Source organism: Paramormyrops kingsleyae, chromosome 2, assembly GCF_048594095.1.
Source record: "Paramormyrops kingsleyae isolate MSU_618 chromosome 2, PKINGS_0.4, whole genome shotgun sequence".
NCBI lineage: Eukaryota > Metazoa > Chordata > Actinopteri > Osteoglossiformes > Mormyridae > Paramormyrops > Paramormyrops kingsleyae.
Window position 1 is genome coordinate 34925691 of NC_132798.1, and position 23011 is coordinate 34948701.

The 23011-nt window shown below is 41.6% G+C and overlaps 1 protein-coding gene across 1 annotated transcript; it reads left to right on the plus strand.

The window, feature by feature from the left end:
• Nucleotides 1-5078: 5078 nt before the first annotated feature.
• slc6a4b (solute carrier family 6 member 4b) lies at nt 5079-21092 on the plus strand. The gene is made up of 13 exons (XM_023833401.2): nt 5079-5364; nt 7037-7171; nt 7281-7500; nt 7704-7842; nt 9808-9942; nt 11140-11243; nt 12169-12296; nt 12548-12660; nt 12772-12903; nt 13002-13101; nt 13864-13964; nt 20454-20621; nt 20958-21092. The coding sequence occupies exons 1-13, from the start codon at nt 5151-5153 to the stop codon at nt 21036-21038; spliced, it is 1770 nt and encodes a 589-aa protein (XP_023689169.1). The 5' UTR covers nt 5079-5150; the 3' UTR covers nt 21039-21092.
• The last annotated feature ends 1919 nt before the right edge of the window (nt 21093-23011 follow it).

Here is a 23011-nt window from a genome sequence, read left to right on the forward strand (position 1 = left end):
AGAGACGGAATAAGATATTAATCAAAGATAGTGGTATCACGGTTATTCGTTATGTACCAATGTTAACCTGTAGATGGCAGTAATGTTATGCGATTGCTGATCGTATAAGTAGGTATATTTCTGTTATTTAGCTGAGCATATCTCTTATTGTTTCAGTTATTTATATAATTTTGTTTCCTTCTGTAGACCACATGCACACCCTGTGTTCAACTAAATTAGTGCATCTGTAGGCCAATCAGTGCCAACCAGTGAATTTCAATGCAAACCATACTGCCTGATTGAGTGTAGTAAAGTCTGGAATTGCATCCGCCTTCCCTGGTGTTCTTACCGACGCCACCAGAGTGGTACAACCTTACCGGCACCTACCTCATACAGTCCACGCTCTACCAATTTTCAATACATACCTTCACAGCACAGTGGAGGTGCTAGTTTAACAGTGACAGTGTGCATATGAATCCCAGTGGACTTGTGAGCATTAATGAGTTTTGTTGCATTGAACCACTGAACATTTTGCTACATTTTAACAGTCTAGGTTGCAGGAAAGCATTTAACAGTCTCCAAAATCTAACATGCAGTTTTGGCAAAAGACTGATCTCCCTCAAATAAGGCAAGTCAATGGTATCTCTCTGTGGTAAATCAGGACTTGTGGACAAGCCCGAGAAGAGGGGGGTGCAGCCGGTGCATCGCCTATGAAGCTCAAGGGGGGCCATGAAGCCCAACTCGCCCCATAATTTTTATTATACAGTGATCCCCAGCTATACTGCGGTTCAAGTATTGCGCCCCCACTGAATCGCGGATTTTTCTGTGGAACATATGTAATTTTCTATCGCGGAAATCTGCGGTTTTATAGTGATCATTTTTTATGGGTTTTTGACAAAGCGTTTTTTATATGTATAAGTATTTTTCTATGCTAAACTATTAATAACAATGTACGTATTACTGCAATTATAACATATATATACCTGTACTGTATATAAATAAAAATTCAATAAGTACATCCTATCTGTAGTGTGCTTTGCAGCCTATTCATAACAAAGCATACGGTTTTCAGCCGACACTACGTATGCCAGACAAAAATTTGTTAGAACAATATTATAATTTATAATAACTGACATATACGTAATATTTAAGCAATGCACTAATAAACCATAAAACATACTGCTACGTACAGGAATATGTAGACATGCAGAGTCGCAATTCATAACAAAATGTACATACGCTTTTCATTTGTCACTACGCGTGCTAGACTAGAGTTCGTTAGAACAATTGTGTGGGAGGGGTATTCAAAGGCGTAAACTATATATATATATATATATATATATATATATATATGTGTGTGTGTGTGTGTCTGTGTGTGTGTGTCTGTGTGTTTATTTATATGGTCTTTCTATATCGTGGATTTTCACCTTTCGCTGATGGGTCTCCATGGAACGTAACTTCCGCGATATGCAGGGGATCACTGTAATATTGTCACGCCCCGCTCTGTCCGCTCCTAATGTGTGCCACGCCCACCTCATTACCTCCTGTTTTTCCCTGATTGTTCTCACCTGTGGCTCGTTACCCGTAGCTTGTCTGTTGTATTTAGTCCTCGTCTGAGTCAGTCTTCCCCAGACTTGTCATTAATGTTACCTGTCGTTCTTCCCCGTATTGTGGATTCTCCCTCAATAAACCCCGTTTACTCGACTTCCTGGCTCCTTCTCCCTGCTTCCCGGATCGCCTGCCCTGCGTACGTGACAAATATGAACATTTATTTATTTAATTCATTTCATTTTTATTGTCTTTTTAAAATTCTGCAAGTCTGTTTAGTTTCAAAATTAAAAAGGCACGTGTGTCACAGGGTACTTGGCAGCGGTCAATGCACAAAAACTTGTGAAAGTGACTATCAACGAGTGTTCTCACTTGTTCATTCTACGTGTGTAAAATTTTGTACAAGGGCCCACACACCTTCTTCGTAGCAGGGCCCGGATTTTCTCTCGGCGGCCCTGCTTGTGGATGTGGGGTATAGGCCACAGGCATCGTTAGGTCCAATTGGTCAGGGCTGTAACCCCGAGTATTTTAACCTCGATGCCAAGTCAAGCCCCTGGTAAACTTGGCCTAGTCCCTCATATTTTCAATAGCTAAAAACTCCCATGCTGTAGGCATGCTTAAAACGACTATATTAAAACCTAATAGAATGAACATGTAGTTTTTGGTCAAGCTGATTGTTTATGTTGTTGATATTCTGTTAGACTGGTATACAGTCATTCTGAGGAGCGTAAACTATACTTTGACTTCTGCAGTGTCCAAAATGACATACAAGTGAAGGCAGTCCGGGCTCAGATAGCGGGGGCTCAGCTAGCAGGGGTTAAGGGCATAACAGTGACGTGATTAATCTGCCAGCTTCAGCGTTCAAACCCATGATGTTCTGGACATGAGCACAGGTCCCAAACCCACTGCACTGCAGACCGTCCACTTCAATATTACATATTTGGTTATAAGAGAAGAAAAGGACAGATGAAGTTATTCAATATGGCTATTAGTTGCACATTAGGCTTTCAACAAGATTTTTTTTTCATGAAAATGAAACCCCCTTCACTTATCCCGGAAACCACTGGCACGTCTTGTGACATCTTGTACCCGTTATGCCATGCAGGGACATGAAGGAATACAGTGGATTGGCGTTTAAACCCCCCAAAAATGCAGAGTTTCTTTGTCCTTTGGGGGTGTGACTCACCGGGGATGGACTGGCGTCGCCTTCAGGGTTTACTGTACCTAACATTATCCCCTACTTGCTGGCAACATTTTGTGCGTTTGATAATCCTCTGTCAATTACTGCGAATCCAGGGTGTTCATTCAATGCAAACCAATAAATCTTTTGTAATTAAAGCCTGAATTATATCCCTATCTTTTAAAAAAAAAACAAAAATGTGATTTTCAGGTGAGGCAAACAATATTGATTGCCCTCTGAGTCTTATGATTTCAGAGGTAGAAGGTTATATTTAAGCTTTTCCGAAGTAGACAAGTGGACATGACTTTATGCTCCCCCCCCCAAACACACGCACACTGTTCAGGCATGTTGAAACCCCCAAAGGGGTGTTTTTAACCAACAAAACTGGAACAAATCTGATAAACATTGAGAATAAACTTACAGAATATTGATATGGAACAAGCATTCATTACATTGGCATGACATCCACACAAATGCTCACTTCGGTGTGTGATTGGAGCAGACAGGCCCGCATGGCATCATGGGAGCATGATGGAGACCTGTCAGTACAATGTGCTTCTACCCCCCCTCTCCACTGCACCTTGACAAGGCTGCAGCAGGAACTGTACCGTGAACTTTGCTGTAGCAAACACCGCAGTGTAACGCTCTGCTGCCCCGTCGCCCTTTCGCTGGCTCAACGGGTCTGTCCTTTTCCTCAGGTCAGAGCTGCCAGACCTAACTTGCCCTTGGCAATCGCCCCGGATTAGCTACTCCTCATTAAGGCAAGGGGTTCGTTTGGAATCCAGGAACCACTTTGGCGCCATTAGCAGAAAGCCCATGCAGATCAAGCCAAGACCTTCGATATGATCCATCTTACCAGCTGGCTCAAAGAAATCTGGAGTTATATCATGGTGAAATAAAAGACAGAGAAGTGCCATTTCTGCATGCATTTCAGGAGGACCAGACAGTAGTGGACATTTAAGTGACATTTTCAAATTTCAGCCTGATGGCTTCACCCGCTCTCTTGTCATATCTTCTTTCGCACCTAACCTTGTTTCTTGCACATCTACCCATTGACCGACCAGATTACTACTACTGTTGCTATATTCAGTTAGGCTCCTTCAGTCAGTCTGTGCTAAAAGGGCGGATTTGATTACCAGCTCATTTTATTACATTTCCTAATGAGCACAATTAGACCTCAGCAGTGCTATCGTCTGCTCACAGCTCTCAAATCGCATTAAACTGGGTTCAGGAAACTGAATGATCTCAAACCCCATCTTCTGCCAGCTTGAACTTTTGGAACTATGAAACACCAGATTTTCATCTTACAGCTAGAAGGGGCCTATGTCAGGACTGCATGTAGCAAAATTCACGCAACAAAATACAAGCACATAAGGTGCTTTCAGTGATTGAAGTCTATTATAATGTAAAATGTATCTTCATGGCACGCATGTTGGAGGAGTGTTCTGTCCTTTACTTACACCACCAACATACCCAGTTTACAAACCAAGTTCTAGTTATATACAGACATAACTAATGAAAGGTCGTCATAGACCATTTAGAGCAAAAGTAGAATTTGTTACACTGCTAACAGTTAACAAGGTGAATGAATGAATGAATGAATGAATGAATGAATGGAAGTTGCATTTATATTGTGCTTTTTCAAAATACCCAAAGTGCATTACGGAGACAATGGGGAGCCACTTCAACCAGCTCCAATGTGTAGCCCCCCCACCTGGATGATGCAAAGGTAAATCACTCCCCGCATCATAAACCCCTTCCTTTTTCTTGATGCTCATGAAAACACATTACATAAAGGAACCTGGTTTTTTAACTCATCAATAATAATCAAATAAATGTAAATAATTTATTGTACCCCAAATAATGGTACTGTTCCTATATGGAAAGACAATGATTACCAACCTACGGTATTTCATCCGTAAAATTATTTCTACGAATTTTGTAGTAGTACTTCCCAGTTTTATCATTTCTTTAATTATAATGTAGGCTTATTATTGCCTCGTGACGTTATTCTTACACGAGGAATATAAGTTAGTAATTTTTTTCCAGATTTTTTTCAAGCAAAAAATATATACAATAGGCCTATAGGAAATGTTTTTATGTTTTGTATCCTTTATTAACAGTTCCACAGTAAATATTGCAAATTTAAGCACAAACCTGCAGTAACATTATTTTACAAACTCGAACCTTTCTGTGGGATGGGGTTAAACGTCTAACTAGTTCGTTCCTGGTCTCCTGCTCGCCCCTTCGCGGTTCCGTTCGCAGACCACTGATGTCGCTGTGCTCGGCGTGAGTGAGAGACCCTCTGAAAAGGCCGATAAGGAGCAGCCAACGCCGTCCCTCCTCCTGCTGCTGTCATTGCCCCTAATAAGAAAAGCCTCCCCATCCTCCAAATCATTGCTCCAGTCAGTTTCTTCCAATCGACTTTCTAACTCCAGCAAGGATGTCACCGGACTCATCGAGTGCCCCGAGAAGCCTGCCAGCCCAGGGCCCGCCGAACCCGGCTTACCCCGCAAACTCCGTACCTGTGCTAACCCAGACGGACTCCCGGGATAAATGGAGCAAAAAAATGGATTTCCTTTTGTCTGTCATTGGCTTCGCTGTGGATCTGGGAAATGTCTGGAGATTTCCATACGTTTGCTACCAGAACGGAGGCGGTAAGAACTATATTAAAACTTTAAACCTGTTTACCATTAAGAGACATAAATCTTCAAATATGTGGCATTTATAAAATAATGTGCTTGTAACAGTGTGCAAATACTGTACTGTAGTGCAGTGTGGTGTAAATAACGTGTGTATTAGCTTTGCATGTATGTAATTAACTTGTCAATTTGAACTTGAATTACTTCAGTCGGGTTAGTCAACCTGCTGTGATCAGCTCAGTGTGATCAGTGGCACTCATGGTAACAGGCATGTAGTTTTATTCTGAGGTTATTTCCATTAAAGGTAGTTGTTTTGCTACTCGCGGTGGCAACAAAAAGCAACGAAAGACAATGTGATATGGTCATCTTGAGCAATACCGTGTTTAAATACACGTATAATTTCTGTAAGCCCTAGCCCTATATAAGTAGATGTGTAACAACGTATACATATATAAATTAGACTTAAATGTAATATATCTCTATCAGAAATATGGAAAATAATTACGACAAAATACAGAAAAAGGAAACGGTAGGCTATAAATCAAACACTATTTAAAAAATTTGAATAACTTTGAATTCATACTGAGTTTATTGGGTTACTTTGAATTAAATTTAGGTCAAATATTAGAACTGTTTATGATATTCAAAGTGAAGGAAGACAGCCCAAATGAAATGGAAACAAGTCGAATAATACGTAAAACGTGAAAATTGCGCATGAACTGTAGTATTTTTCGCCTCTTCAGTATAATTTTTCAACATCGGCCAGCATCTGCTTACATTAAGGAGTAGTTTTACAGCTGTGCTGTGTCCTGATGTGCTGGAATCGCAGTCTAAGCTTGTCAGCTGTGGTCTGGTTAGCACACGGCTTCAAGAGAAGAAACAGGTTTTCGGTTCAATTACGAACAATCAACTACAGATAAGTAAAACTATAATACAGTGATTACACTAGGAGAGTATAATAAGCTTACTCTCCGGAAAAGTATAGATTTCTAAGACATATTTATTAGCAAGCTAATTGATTGATTTATGGCATTTCATGTGGGCTTTTATACCATTTATATGCAGGGAATGACTGTAAGAAATTTTTATATGAATTAAAACATTTTAAGGAACATATACATGAAAATTCGTAAAACTATGAATGTAAATATCTGCAGGATATCTATGTTTTGGTACTGTCATTTATTCACATTGCATTTATTTGTTTATATGTTTGCTTGTTTGTTTTGTTTTTCTTAACTGGAGCCACAAAGGCTTTTCATTAATATACAGCCACTGGTCCACATAAACATTCTGTGTGCCTGCACATCATTTTTCTGTTTCTAACATCAAGCAAAAACCACCTTTGAGGAACATTCACAGTGCCTTTCAACTATCTGAAAATGAGCCACACACCAAAAGCCTTGTCATACCCATGAAACAAAATGAAGTAGTAATGTGGCCTGTATGTGTAACCAAACTGGTTCTATATCTGATTACAAATTCAGTAAATATTTGAAAATCATTGAAGATATTCAAATCACTTCATAACTTTTTCTTTCAAAGTTAACAGTCGTTCAGTGTGAGATTGCATGTGGCTCACATCGGCACCTGTAGCTGTCCTGTTTCGCACAAAGGTCACCATGAATGTTATAAGGTCTGGATGTTAGACCCTCTTCTGTTTATCCCTGTTCTGCCTTGCGCACAGGGGCCTTCCTCATCCCCTACATACTGATGGCTGTCTTTGGGGGGGTGCCACTCTTCTACATGGAGCTGGCACTGGGGCAGTTCCACAGGACGGGGGCCATCTCCATATGGAAGCACATATGTCCAATTTTCAAAGGTAACAGTGCTGTCCTCTCATGAATCACCAGTGCCCCCCACCTCGTTCTGCTTCACTAAAAGCCATGCCCTGATTGGATGCCTGTCTCTGTGGTTACGGCCCATCACAGGAATTGGCTTTGCCATCTGCGTCATCGGGTTGTATGTGTCCTTCTACTACAACACCATCATTGCCTGGGCCCTCTTCTACTTCTACTCGTCCTTCACCAGCACTCTGCCTTGGACCAACTGTGACAACGTGTGGAACACGATCAACTGCACCAACTACTTTGGCAACAACAATGTCACCTGGACCAACTTCTCCAGGTCACCTGCTGAGGAGTTTTACACGTGAGTGTGTGTAAGCAGGCGGTGGAGAGGGGAGGTCAAATGTGGGGAATATCAGTCCAGTATCCTTTTTCGGATATTTAACTTTTGTCATAGTCTGTTTTAAATAAAAGCAGGTGGCCAATGGAGCAGATTAAGGGTGCGTGTGAAACTGTAACATGTCTCACTAAATTAAACACCTTGTGTTCTTTCCCTCACTATCACAGGAGAAACGTTCTGGAAATCCACAATTCTTCTGGGCTGCGCAATGTCGGTGGGATCCGCTGGCAGCTCCTGCTCTGCCTCTTCCTCATCTTCACCATCGTTTACTTCAGCCTCTGGAAGGGTGTTAAGACATCAGGGAAGGTGAGGCTCAAGCCAGGGAACCCTTCAAACAAACCACTGCTGATCTGCAAAAACACAGGTTTGCAAATGTGACTCTTGGTAATTTCCTGTGCTGCTGTGAATTGATCAGAAAACCAGGCAAGTGACAAGGGCAACAAGAAGAAGGTTATTTTTTTAACAGTTCATGCTTTAAAAATATATTTAACTAATACAGTGGAAACCACTGATCATGTCTGTCTGGGTGAAACTGATCACTATAAGCGGATGATGATTGTAACTGATTTTTTCATTTTCTTGGTCCCAGGCAGATTACCATCTAATTGATATTTGTATATTTATTACATGAATATATGTTAGGGGTGGCACAGTGACAAGTAATATCACCTCACACTTCTGAGACCAGGATTTGAGTCTCCACTGTGGCTCCGTGTGTCGTCATGGGGTTTCCTCTGATTTCCCCCCACAGTCCAAAGGCTAATTGGAGTTACAAGGCCCATAGGCGTTCATGAGTGTGAGTGAATGGTGTGTGAGTGAATGGTGTGTGAGTGAATGGTGTGTGAGTGAGTGGCGTGTGAGTGAATGGCGTGTGAGTGAATGTGTGTGAGTGAATGTGTGTGAGTGAATGGTGTGTAAGTGAATGTGTGTGAGTGAATGGTGTGTGAGTGAATGGAGTGTGAGTGAATGGTGTGTGAGTGAATGGTGTGTAAGTGGGAGTGTGTGAGTGAATGGTGTGTGAGTGAATGACGTGTGAGTGAATGGTGTGTAAATGCGCCCTGCGATGGGTTTGTGCCCTGTCCCTGGCTGAATAGGATAAGCAGTTACAAAAGATGGATGAATGGATGGATAGAATATAAAATAGTGTCACTATTTACTGAATTTTACTGACTCTTTCAAAATAAGCTTCAAATGCTTTTCAAATTACAGTACTGTACAAATTAAATGAATTTTAATAAAATATAGCATATTGTAGTTCTGCTGCTGTATTTATTTGACTCATTTTTGGCATAATAAGCTTTGATGAGTCTATATTTGTCACTGACAGAAAATGACTTTCTTTTCCCCGTCATGTTTTCTGTGCATGCAGCATTAGCCTACGGTAGCTAGCCAGAAGCAGACGGGGTAATTATAGCAAGGCAAAGTTGGGCAATAAAAGTAAAAAGTAAAAAAAATTAAATGAAATAATTACCGCAGTTTTAGTTTTTTCCATATGTTGTCTTGTTTTTAAAAAGATCCTGAATGAACACTGTAAGCAGACTACACATTCATGCAGATATGATACAGTCATACAGATATGATACATTCATATCACACTTAAGCACGCCAGGTACTAACAGATGTTTGGAAAATGTAATTATAAATAATATTTTATATATTTAAACACTGGCATCCCATCCAGGGTGTCCTCTGCCTTATGCCCTGTGGATGGATCTATGGCTGGATGGAATGCACCATAAATATGGCTCAAGGTCAAGGAAACACAAAACTAGGGGTGTAGGAACCGAGGGGGTACGTGTACCCCCCAGTATTTAATTTGGATTCATTCACCCCCCAATAAACAGACCTTTGTATTTAAATTGTTAAGTTGTGTGCCCTCCAAACTCTCCCCTAAGTCATTGCATATAACAATTATAAAACTGGAGAAGTGTCTAATGGCACAGTGGGTAGCATTTGGGGTGTCTGAATCCCAGCCATGTTCTACATGTGTGGAGTTTGCGTGTTCTCCCAGTGTCATGTGGATTTCCCCCAGGGTTGCAGCTAATTGGCATTTCGAAATTGCCAGTGGTGTCTGTGTGTATCTGGCCAGTCATGCACTGGCACCCTGTTCAGTGTGTACACCAACCTTGTGCTGTTTCAGAAAGTGCGTGAAAGGGCACATCTGGAGAGAGAGGACCGGTGGAGAAGATGATGTTGAACATTAGCTGACCAGCAGAACATATGTGGGTGTGAATTGGTATCCAGCTGTGCATTCCTGTGCTGCCCCGGCAGGTGGTGTGGGTCACGGCTACCCTCCCCTACGTGGTGCTTCTCGTCCTGCTCATTCGCGGCGCCACCCTCCCCGGAGCCTGGAGGGGTGTCGAGTTCTACCTGCGGCCCAAGTGGGAGAAGCTCCTGGAGACCAGCGTGAGTCACTGCCATGGAAGTGATCCGGTCTGAAGAGTCACCCTGACTCTCGCCTTCACACAATTAATCACTCTCAATTACTGCACAAAAATCAGTCAAATATGTTGCAGAAGAAAACTTTTCCTGTGGTGAATTTCTGCTTTTTGTCCCAAGAACAAGCTATCCTTAGAGAGGTTTATGTCTTTGCAAGGATATTTACTGAACCTTTGTCGGCAGAAATATTATGACACATCTGCAGCCACACAAACAAAAAGCCCACAAACAAAGTGAACGTTTTACTGCAGCTATAATGCGGTTCTCAACTCACCTGCTTAAATAACATGGCAGCCATTCACTGTCGTTTTTTTTTTTTTTTGCATTCCACACATGTGCTTCCGGTCCTCACAGAGAAACGCGCCGTGGACATCCATGCTGAGGCGAGGGCTGCCCATCAAAGAGAACAGGCTAATGAAATGCATGAATAAAGGCCCAGCGGCTTATGAGATGCTTAATTGGGCTCGGATTTTCTGATGACAAAGGGCGCGCTCGCTCTCTCCCTCCTTCGCATCCCATCCAGGAACAATCCTAGGGTCCTCTTCAGATGTACGGCCAGGGGCGAATGCTGCGAGAGCCCTCTGATTTCAGCTCAGAAAGGGGTGCCCCTCATCCACTGTGACAGCTCAGAAAACAGGACAATAGCGCCTCCGTAGGCCCAGGGATGCTGGAAGGACAGGGGTTCGAGTTAAATTCTAAACCCGGAAGCTTGTTAAATGATGTTGGCTGTTTAATCATAGATTCATATAGAATCATAGAGATCCTGTTGCTGTTCACTCTGACCCTTCTGAGTCCTGCTCACTCATCTTGCTACAGTTTCCCCTCCATTTGCATAGCTAGTATGTAATACTTGTATTCCTTATTGATGTATTACTTTTTCAGTCAATTTTTCTGTGCTTATTACTCGCCATGCTCTGTGTTTTCGCCTTTGGGATGTTGAAAGGCACTACAAAAATTCAATGTATTATTATCATTATAGGAAATTATTTATAATGTTAAGACTCAGGAGAATGATATCTCTGTCTCGGGAAACATTCGAACCCTGTACCCCTCATGGCTCCTCAGGCACTGAGCAGACGAGCGCTGATGTGTGGAGGAATATGCTGACTTAGTAACCCCCGGTGTGACGGCGCGCCCCTCTTGACCTGGCTCCCCTCTCCTCAGGTGTGGGTGGATGCAGCCGCACAGATCTTCTTCTCCCTGGGCCCTGGTTTCGGTGTGCTCCTGGCCCTCGCCAGCTACAACCCCTTCACCAACAACTGCTACCGGTATGCACACCCTGCCGCATGACCCATCTTTTATAAAGATGCCTGGTACACACTCACATCCCCTTTACCCACCTTTGGAATATCCATAAAGGTCCGGAAGGATCATCACATGACTTTAAAGGCCTAACAAAAGTATGATTCAACAGCAGTCGTGAGACCGGGTCTCACCACTGCTGAGGGAGGGAGGGAGGTAGATAGATAGATAGATTGATAGATAGATAGATAGATAGATAGATAGATAGATAGATAGATAGATAGCATGCTCCTCCTGAGAGAAAAATAGATTTTTTTTTAATTTCTTAATAATTAACCTAAGTGGTTTGAGAACATGACACAATAACAGACCTCCACATTTGGTCAACAAATGGACCGAGAATTATCTTCATCCAAGCTGATGGATGAAATACCCCATAGCTGTGTCCTTGGGGGTGGGGACCACACCACATGTTGTGAGGCAGAGCAGGGATGGGATCACCGTAGGCCAACTGGTCACTTAATCCATATTCAAGTTTCAGGGCAGTCTCTACTGTTTACCACTTTGACTGTAATTAACCTGAATTGCTTCAGTAAGATTGTTTCCATTAATAGATGTAGTGCTTTAAAGCTGTAAGTCATTTATAGAATTTACCCCAATGGAAGGTTTAAGACCTTTCTGTTTAGTGCCCAGTAAGTAACTTGGACATCTGTCAGGTCCCAGAACCCTGCCAGCACCTGTTTTGGCCCATTTTGAAGGCCTAATGGCAGGTCATTGAGATAGCCAGCAAGACACATGCAGGTTTCTGGAGTAATGCCTCTGTCAAGATCCCACACAACACAGTGCACAGAACACGGTATAAGAACCATCAAGATGACTGCTGAGCAGCCCAGCAGGGTGAATGCAGTGTACTGTAAGCCAGAATGTCTGCCGTTCTCCCCTCCTCAACAGCGACGCCATCGTGACCAGCCTGGTGAACTGTCTGACCAGCTTCATCTCTGGCTTTGTCATCTTCACCGTGCTGGGCTACATGGCTGAGATGAGGAAGGTGGATGTAGAGGATGTCGCTAAGGATAAGGGTTAGTGCCTCCGGGGAGCTGGGTACGGACACTTAGAGGCAGCCAGGACTAGCTAAACAATGGAATGTCTCCTCTGGTCACCTTCAGGTTGTAATTGTGGCATCACTGAGATGGTAATTTTGTGAAAGAACTTTAGGAAACAGTTGTATTAGAGGAACGAAACTGTGATATAATTGTGGGCTTTGCTGAATTGTAAGCAACAGACAGACGTTCCTGTGACACATTCTGGTGTCTGTACGGGTAATTCACAGGGCCCAGCTTGCTCTTCATCACCTACCCAGAAGCCATTGCCAACATGATGGGATCCACATTTTTTGCCATCATCTTCTTCGTGATGATGATCACGCTGGGGTTGGACAGCACGGTACAGCTGGAATTCTGTTAACTTACACCAATATTTTTTTTGACTGGGAGAGCCTTTGAAACTTGTGAGAATAGATGTGATTGGCAGCCGATGGTGTGTATATTCATGCAGTTTGGTGGACTGGAGGCCATTATCACTGCCGTGTTGGACGAATACCCAGAGTACCTGTACCAGCGGAGGGAGCTCTTTGTACTGGGCCTGGTCACCGTGTGCTTTTTGGGCTCTCTCAGCACCCTTACCAATGTGAGTAACACTGCCTAGGCAGTACTCTCAGGCATAACAGGTCATTGGCATATTTACAGGTTTGCCCATTGCAAGTGTCACACTGCTGTGCTCTGCAGGGCGGTGCGTACGTGGTTAAGCTCCTGGAGGAATTTGGTGTCAGCTGCTCCATTATTGCTGTTGGGTTTCTGGAAGCCGTTGCAGTGTCCTGGTTTTACGGTAAGATGCTGATGATAGCATAACCTCCTACTTTATCCAGTATAAGAAGCGGAAGGCAATAATAATCAAATGAATTGTATAGATTCAGTTTGAGAAAATACGTCTGTGAGTGTGCCTTGCGATGAACTGGTGTCCCATCCAGAGTGTCTCCAGTCACATACTTTCTAGGATAGGCTCACTGACACCATTTCTTGTACAAGTAGTTATGTAAATGGATGGATGGATGGATGGATACATGCAGGGGTTAATAGATGGAACGTGAGGAGACATGGGCACCCGTAGGTACCTGTGATGAACTGGCACTTCCGTCCCTGCTCTCTGCCACATGACTTCTGGGATAGCTTTATGACTACCATTATTCTGATTGGTTAGGCATTTACTAATAAGGAATGGATGGATGGAACATCAGACTTGGGTATGATACAGCATAGGATAAATTCTAAATGGGCCATTTAACGCTTAAAGAAGAGAATACTTCATGCAATAATCAGGTCAAATGAACTATTACTTTTTGTTTAATTTTGAGCATCAACCAGTGTTACTATTAATGTTAGACACTGTTTTAGATTCAGGAGGTGTTCGCCTGGTGCAGAATAATGTGAAAAATACAAATAACTGCTTAAAGTTATTATCAGTTGAATGGGAATCCCACAAAGTAAAAAATAAGTTAGTGAAAGCATTGAATATAACGCGGCACCAGGCACTGCATCTTCCCAAACCCTGCATTAGAACTGCTTATGATCATTCATGTTTCTGATGCAGGTATCAAGAGATTCAGCAATGATGTCAAATCGATGCTGGGCTACTCTCCTGGAATATTCTGGAAATTGTGCTGGGTGGCCATCAGTCCAGCATTTCTAGCGGTAAGACATTAGGAAATCTTTTGTACTTGGTTGCTGTATGACCCACACATGACTTAACAATGTTAAGCACCACCGTGAGTTGTCACTGTCATACGAACACACTCTACCAGTCAAGGTTTTTGAACACTAGGAGTTTTACTTAATAAAGCATAATAAAGAACAAAAACCATGTAGGTAATAAAAAAACAGGATAAACCTTAAACTCAAAATAGCCACCTCTTACAGGGATTACAGTTGAACAAACTCTATTACGTTTTGTTAGATCCAAGTGGGGTGACCACCTAATCTATGTCAGGAGGGACACCGTGAGCTACGACAGGGTTTGTAAACTACCATTTCAACCATTTCAATTAAAAGAACTGGGATTTACTAAAGCGCTGAGTTTTTGCTGTGTGCTGATTGGTCAGTCACCTGTAATCATGCATGTGTCTCGAATGTTAATGTGAAACAGCTGCATGAGTCTTTCAATCAAAAAAACAAACCAGTAAAAGTATGAGACGAACCAAGCAATTTAGCATAGGAGCCTTTCAGCTTTAAATTAGTTTGTAAAACCTGAAGTAGCTCAAAGTGTCCCTCCTGACATGGATTAGGTTGTTACCCTAGACCAGGGGTGGGCAATCTTATCCGCAAAGGTCCTGTGTGTATGCCAGTTTTTGGGATAAGCTGTAGGTCAGCTGTTCAAACCCAGGTGTGAGGACTCTTCAGCCAATCAGTCCTCTAATTAGTTACCTAATTAGGGACTTGCAGCGAAAACCTGTATACACACCGGCCCTTTTGCGGATAAGATTGCCCACCCCTGCCCTAGACCCAAAACGTTGGTTCACTCCAACACTTCTGGAGAAGATTTCAATTGACCTTATGTTAGGGTAAAATCATAGGGATAAGAGACAACTACATCAGGATCTCCTGCAGAGCCATTTAATTATCTATGGATTAATGGGTACTTTTTTAGCCTGGTTAATCGATGCATAGGGGTGACCGATTTCCAGGCATTTTCCACAGCAGCGGCCCATCGTCAAGTGGACCTGGCATGGAGCAGCATGTGGAGCCTTTCCGGGCTTCTTGCCGTTTATTTCAGGGCTAACATACTGCAGTTTTCCCATTAACCCGGATTACACAGGCAGGACTAGTAGACCCTCTCAAGTGCTATTGTATGGTGGAAAGTGGGGTTATTATGGCTTTAGTGGCAGTACAGTTTAAAATGGGGAAAAACAAATCTAAACACACTTTAATGACATTACATGCAGCCAGTAGACAATTAAATACCCTGAAATATGTGGTAGGTCAAGAAGGGACAAGCCTGAGGCTGAAGATTGTCAGCACCACCTATCACACCCTCTGCTTTGCTCATCACTCTGGGCTTCCTATTGGTCCTCCATTCTACTCTCCTCAAGTTGCTGTCCCACCAACCAGAGCATTTTATTGGTTAATTTACATGTTATCAAAACCCTGGTGGCCTTCAGCTCAAAGCACAATAAGAATATAGACTTAAAAAAAGAATAAAATAGCACATGCACTCAACAATTTGCATATAGCTAAGTGATGATAATGGAAGGCAATAATAAGGATATTGGTAATTATAAAGCAACAACTGTATATTCAGTGGAATTATTTGATTACAAATGTGTTGATACCTTAAGACAGGATCATTTGCTAATAATGACTGACAGAGGAGGACAAAGTACACAATTCCATTACTTGAGTCAGTATAGATGCTTCTGGTCAAATATTACTCCAATACAAGTGAAAGTTATTCAGTCAGATTTTTACTTGAGTTAAAATACTGGAGTAATTTATTTTGCATGTTCTTTTTGATGCCAGTGCATTGTTCTATTTGTTACCACAATGCATTTACAGAACCTAATGACTCTGAAACAACCTACTGAATGCACTTCAGACTTGCTTGTAGATCCTGGAGAATAAAAAGCTTGTGGAATATGATACAATGACTATAGAAACACAACTGAATTGACTAAAGGATAGCCTTTGTAATTTTTTTTTTTAAATTTAACACTTTCCTCACCCCACCCCTACAAAATAGCATAGTATTATTCTGACAGATATTTTTCAATGTGTGTGTTGTCATATATAGTATATATTACACTGGGGGGACCAAATGTTATTTTGGACCTTGTGAGGACATTTTTTTCAGTCCTCAAATGGGGAAACTCAATTTTTGATAAAAAACTAAACATGCCAAAAGTCATGTGTTTTGTTTGGTTACTTATGGTTAGGGTTAAGGCTGCCATAGTTGGGATTAGGGTTTTGTCAATAGAAATGAAACAAGAGTCCATGCAAACACATAGATACGTAGTCTGTGTGTGTGTGTGTGTGTGTGTGTGTGTGTGTGTGCGTGTGTGATAGCGGGTTTACCTATCCTTATGGGGACATAATGTCCCCATAACGTGATAAATATCTATTTTTTTTCGCTTATGGGGACCGGTTTCCTGGTCCCCATAAGGGAAAACTCTATTTTATAAAAATCGGTGACTGCTATGAAAAAACTAAAAATGCAAAAACTCTTGTATTTTGTTAGGTTAATTATGGTTATGGTTAGGGCAGGGTAGGGGTTAAGGTTGTCATAGTTAGCGTTAGCATTTTTCCCATTGAAATGAATGAGCAGTCCCCATAAGGATATGTATATACCCTACATGTGCGTGTGTGTGTGTGTGCATCAGGCAGACAGCCCAGTGAAACACCACTAGCTTCAAAACTGACAGCGTAGGAGTAGGGTTTTCTCCTGCGATGAACACAATATGGCCTATTGCATTTTAAAAAATAAAATTTGTCTGCTAACTTTGAAGCTATGCTTCCCGGTACTGAGTAACGAGATCCTTCACAGAAATGATGTCGAGTTAAAAGTATGTAGTGGAGTACAAATCATGTTTCCAAAAAATATATACTCAAGTAAAGTACAGACGCTTGAAAAATGTAGCTAAGTACAGTACTCAAGTAAGTGTTACAGGCTAGTATTTACATTGCTATTGTATTCTACAAATAGCTACTACAGTTTGTTGCCTGTTATAACAGCATTAAATTAAATTTCCAGTAAACCAGATAACAGTAACTACAGTATATTTTTGCTCTGTATCACTCACACCTCTGTGGTTACGCACTCTCTGAGTGTGATGAGGGGTATCAGTGCTCTATCTCTGTCTATGTGAGTTTCCTGCAGGTACTGCAGGTCTCTCCCCCAGTCAAAAACATAGCTAATTAGTATCTTTAAATTCACCTTCACTTTTGATTGCATTTTTTGATTTAGGTTTTGTTATAGTCTTTGGACAAAAATGCAATTTTTAGTCATATTATACTCTGATTTAATTTTTCTATTTTAATTTATCTAGGTTTAGATGAATTAAATTACAGGACATTCAGTTGCTAAATCTGCACTATATGGACAAAAGTATTGGGACACCTGGGCAATACACACACAGGAACATTTATGACATTCTGTTCTAAATTCACAGGCATCAATATGTTGTTGGTCCCCCCTTTGCAGCTATAACAGCTGCCACTATTTTGGGAAGGCTTCCCACAAGATTGTCTGTGAATTTTTGTCCCATTTGTCAAGAAGAGTATCTGTGAGGTCAGGCACTGATGTTGGGTGTGAAGGCCTGGCTCGTAATCTCTGTTCTAGTTCATCCCAAAGGTGTTTGATGGGGTTGAGGTCAGGGCTCTGTGCAGGCCAGTCAAGTTCTTCCACACCAAAGTTCAACACCCACCCATGTCTCTATGGACTTGCTTTGTGCACTGGGGTCACAGTAATGCTGGAGCAGAAAAGGGCCTTCCTCAAATTGTTCCCACAAAGTTGGAAAATTGTCCAAAATGTCTTGGTATGGGGAATCATTAAGAGTTCCATTCACTGGAACTAAGGGGCCAAGCCCAACCTCTGAAAAACAACTCCACACCATAATCCCTCCTCCATCAAATTTTACAGCTGGCACAGTGCAGTCAGGCAGGTAACGTTCTCCTGGCAACCATTAAACCCAGACTCGTCCATCAGACTGCCAGACAGAGAAGCGTGATTCTTCACTCCACAGAACACATTTCCACTGCCTCAGAGCCCAGTGGCGGTGTGCTTTACACCACTGCATCTGACGCTTGACATTGACTTTGGTGATGTGAGGCTTGCATGCAGCTGCTCGGCCATGGAAGCCCTTTACATGAAGCTCATGGTTTCTCTGCTGGAGTTAATGTCAGAGGAAGCTTGGATCTCTGCAATTACTGAGTAAACTGACAAATTTACACATTATGCACCTCAGCATAATGGTCTGCCACTTTGTGGCCAAGTTTCTGTTTCCTAAATGCACTTTGTAATAATACCACTTACAGTTGACGGTGTTATATCTAGCAAGGAATACATTTCATGAACTGACTTTTCGCAAAGGTGGCATCCTATGACAGTGCCATGCTTGAAATCACTGAGCTCTTTAGAGTGACCCATTCCTTTGCAAATGTGTGCAAACCTGACTGCATGGCTCGGCGCTTGATTTTATACACCTGTGTTAATGGGTCTATATGAAACACCTCATTTTAATAATTAAGAGGGGTGCCTCAATGCTTTTGTCCTTATAGTGCATTTCTATCTACTCATTTCATTGCATTTCAAGTTTGCGGTGTTCTTCCATGCTATTCCCATTCCACCTGGCTTGTACTCTTGTTTTCTTCATTTCATCAAATGTGAAATTCATCCATATGGCCGTATGTTTTTCCCTACCTAAAGCCGACTGGGGCCAGACTAGGTTCGGGCAGTATTTAATTTTTCATACTGTCATACCCTCCAGCATTTATGCAATGGTTTACAATATCCTGAGGATATTTTTCAAATGCAATGTTATGCCAGTATTTTGAAATACTTGCCTGTAAAATGAACATGAGGTGAGGGGGGGGGGGTGTCCCCCACAATAAAAATTCACCCAAGCCAAGCACAGATATAAAGAGTTAACAGACAGACTATAGAGACAAAACTGCTTGTGCAAAAACAATTAACACTAACTAAAGATACTACCTCTGACTGAATGTGTTTCATATTTGTTATTCGTTGATGTGTCAGTACATTTTGTCAAATTAGCTTTGGCATGTGTGATTGTGTGTGTCCTGGGCTGGGCTGGGCTGGCATCTTGGCAAGGTGGCACTTGCCCTGTGGCACATGCAAAATGGATGGATGTATTTAATTTGCTCCCTGGTTACTGAGATATGATTTAAAAAGTCTACATTCAACAGACAGCCAGCATCTGCCGTCACCCACACTATCTTTCTACATTAGAGTGCAGTTTTAGCGGTATTACATAATACTGAAGGTCACACAACACATCCCAGGACTGGACAATGCCACACATGGCCAGTGCTTTCAGGTAAACAGGGTTTATTGCATTTAAGTCTAATAAAACACATGGGTCTTATTTATTTTCTTGATGCATTAATTGGAAAATGCGTTTATGTAATTGGATGCTTATATGATTTAGTTGCTGCTAATCTTGTAAAAAAGAAAAATGGCATGAAAATAACATGATAAGAGTTCATTATTAATTGCACAAATGTTCATTATGTCTTATTTTCAAGAACCATAATGATGCCCCTGGCATTGCTTTTAGTAACCTAATACCATAAATGTACATTTGCCTGGATAATTTCATAGTTTATTTTGATGGCCGCAGATCGCTTTTGAGAAATCACTGTTACCATTTAACCTTTGCAGTGAAACTGTGAGGCGGCACAGTGGCTTCTCCAGTGGCCCCCCACCTCTAGAGCAGTGGGTTTGATTCCCAGCCCTGGCTCTCAGTGGGTGGAGTTTATAGCCTGGCAGAAGATACACTAATGGGATCAGGTGAACATCCCAATAAAGACTGAGCAATAGCAACACAAGTTGAGCAAAAAAATAAGACCAGCATCAAAAACGACATAATTACTGCGGCACATCACCATTAATGACACAAACAATTAAGCAAATTTAATTTTTAAATGTGTTGTGTTCTTAACTATGCCCACCAACAGATTCATTTTTTTGTCCGTTCATGACACTGATCTCAAAACATGAGGTGAAGGATTTTTCCATTCGTTAACATCTATTTAACACGTTAGTGTTTTCTGAATTTGTGACCCATTGACACTAGTCAGCTACCATAGATATCGGTATCAGAGACACGATATCGAGAGCTGAATACTGCCCCCTGTGCCACGGAGCACAGCTGTTTGGAAAACCGCAATACCTTGAGGAAACCCTACACATTAAGAGAACAGAACACGTTAAAGGAACACAGCATATTAAAAAGTAAAATTAACTTAATTTTTTGACTTGGTGCTTTTGCGTCGTCTTTATGTTTTTGCTTTGTGTTAATGTTGACATGTTCTGGCATTTCAGGACCACTGTACATAACAGAGTGGTGAATGAACAGTGGAGGTACTTTGGATGAGTCCACTGTTAGGACAGGCACTGATGTTCAGCGGGCTGGCCCGCTGCGGGGCTAACGTTTGTCTTTTCCCCTTCAGTATATCATCGTGAGCTCCTTCCTGCACCAGCCCCCCCTCACTCTGTTTGAGTACGAGTACCCAGATTGGAGTATCACTGTAGGTTACTTCATTGGCATCTCCTCTTTCATGTGGATCCCCATTTACATGGTGTACAAGCTGGTGTGGACGCCAGGCTCTCTGAAGCAGGTTAGATCCTCAACCTAATGTCTTTAAAAAACTTTTGATGACCTCTTCAGTCAAGACACATAAGCAAGACCTTCAAAACACCTTCATATAGCTTAGGAAAGTCCTTTTTGGATGGCAAACCCAGGAAAAGTGTTACCTAGCATTCTGTAGTTGCTTAGAATATATTTGTGGATATATTGCTTCCAAAAGCATGTAGCTTATGATAGCTTTGGGTAGAGATCTTTAGCCAAAGTGCTACAAAGGTCATTGTTAGCCTTTTGCTCTTCTTCCACTGCAACCACAGAATGACCCACGTGTGTATGATGCTTTCTAAGGCTGTGTTTATGTCAACTACAGCGCCTGGCTGTCTGTCTGCGGCCAGAGAGGACCGTGCCGGACCTCCAGACAGAATCACTCTCCATGACTCCCGTCCCATAAGCCTGGCATCACTGGGAAGACTGAGCAGGATGTACATACACTAGCGAACTGGGAAGAATGACAGCGCAAGCCCCCCCCCCCCCCAGTTCTGAGCCACAATTAAAGGACATAATGGAAGGACTGCATATTTTGATTCTGGAAAAAATATTCCAATAATATTTGTGGTGACTGAGCAGTCACTGTCTAGGTATTTTTAAAGACAAAAAAATATAATTTATGTAAATTGTTTTAAGTAGGAAATATTGTGTGAGCAAAGGCAAAAGACGACGTTTGTTGCTATAGCTTGTGAATCTTATTACTTCTGCGTCTTGATGTGAAAGAAGCTTACCTGTAATTTATGATGTAGTTGTCTACTCCTGCTCTCAGAAATGGCTCTGTAAGGTGGAAACTCAATGCCAAAGTCCCCTTGGTTAAGAAACCCCTCCCCCGCTGGCGTTGCTAATTCCAGCTGAGCTACGCTGGATGCCCTTGAATAGCAACAGAATGGTCTTTTCTAAATTATGTTTCGGCAACCAAAATAATTTGTGAAAAAGGTTTGTATTATTGTTTGGGTGACGTTTCATTAGAGCCTTTATTGTAAAGAAAATTCATACTCATTGTCGTATATAGCTGGAGAACTGGAGTAAAATTAAGACCAAAGTGATCTGACACGTTTGTCATCGTAGATTGGCCAGCACTGTTGAAAGTAACAATGCCCAAGTCTCTGTATTTTTCTGTTTTTATGAATATTGGGAGCAAGGTAAAATGTACTGAGACAAATGTGATATGCTGTGCTGAATGAATGGCTGATAACATTCAACATGCAAATCATTAAAAAGACCTCGGCAAACTAAGCAGACGAGAGACCAAAAAAGGTTAAATATTTCATTTGGAATGTTTTTCGTGTTTATAGTCTAGAATAGCAACACCTTGCAAATTTTGTCTTGAAGATGTGTTTTATTGTTGTGTATGTTTATATATTTCAGAGTATACGTTTTATGTTTACATTTTTTTAAGTTAAAAATGGACAGTTTGCAATCTACACATAGAAACATGTGACTAAATCATAACTACAGCAACTTTATTTTAAAAGTTTATTAAAACCTTGGAAGTCCATGAATGACAAGTCAAAGGCTTGATCATGTTTACACATTTTTTACACATATTGTATACCTATATAAAAATAAAAGACATAATTATACCTGGGTTTGCAGGATGAAGTTGCATTTAAAAATATTCTTAACAAGAGTCGCTTGGAGGATAGTTGCTGACACTGGGTATAAGATATAAGCCTAATACATTTTTATTCATTTACTACATCTAAATCAGATTTATTCTTTTTTGCTCCTTTAAAATACTGAGAACCTGCATTGGACTGCAGTCACACTAACGACAAGGACAGTCCCAAGCTCTACCTGTTGGTGACATCCATGCCATGCTACAGTCACCATGCGGTGTCACCCCCCTCAGCCGGGCTTAATTAAAGCTTTTAATTAATGTGCCGATTTGCATTCAGTCTCTATAAACATACAAAAAGGAAGCTTCAGATGCCTGATGAGATGTTTTATTAAAGAGTGTGCTCCCATTACGGAGCATGGTCAGGCTTTGGGGAGAAGCGTGTGGTGTGTGCATCAGCACAAACAAAAAATTAATGGCATTATTCTTCATTCAGGTACTCCTTGATTTAAAAAAAATCCACAAACAGATAAAAGCCTTTTGTGCCGGTGCTTGCGACCTGATGGGTTGTCGAATGCACCCATACAGAGGGACAGCACATAAAAGGCATGGGGGCTTATTAGATGTGGTTTAATTACATGCAGTGGATCAGTATCCATGCGGACACAAAGCGCATACACCCACTGTTCAGGGCTACTCCTGCACTGGAGCCCGGTCTTGGATGCACCTTTAGACAGTTATATGACACTCAACATGCACAGAAAGTCATACATTTTCTTAGACACAAACCAGATTAAACAATAAATTATAGTATTGCC

Excerpts from the sequence above, each read along its gene's own strand:
- slc6a4b (XM_023833401.2), top strand. The coding sequence starts at position 5,151 with ATGTCACCGGACTCATCGAGTGCCCCGAGAAGCCTGCCAGCCCAGGGC. Across the intron at positions 7,501-7,703 it reads CCTGCTGAGGAGTTTTACAC|GAGAAACGTTCTGGAAATCC; the intron begins GTGAGTGTGTGT and ends TCACTATCACAG. Across the intron at positions 9,943-11,139 it reads AGAAGCTCCTGGAGACCAGC|GTGTGGGTGGATGCAGCCGC; the intron begins GTGAGTCACTGC and ends CCCTCTCCTCAG.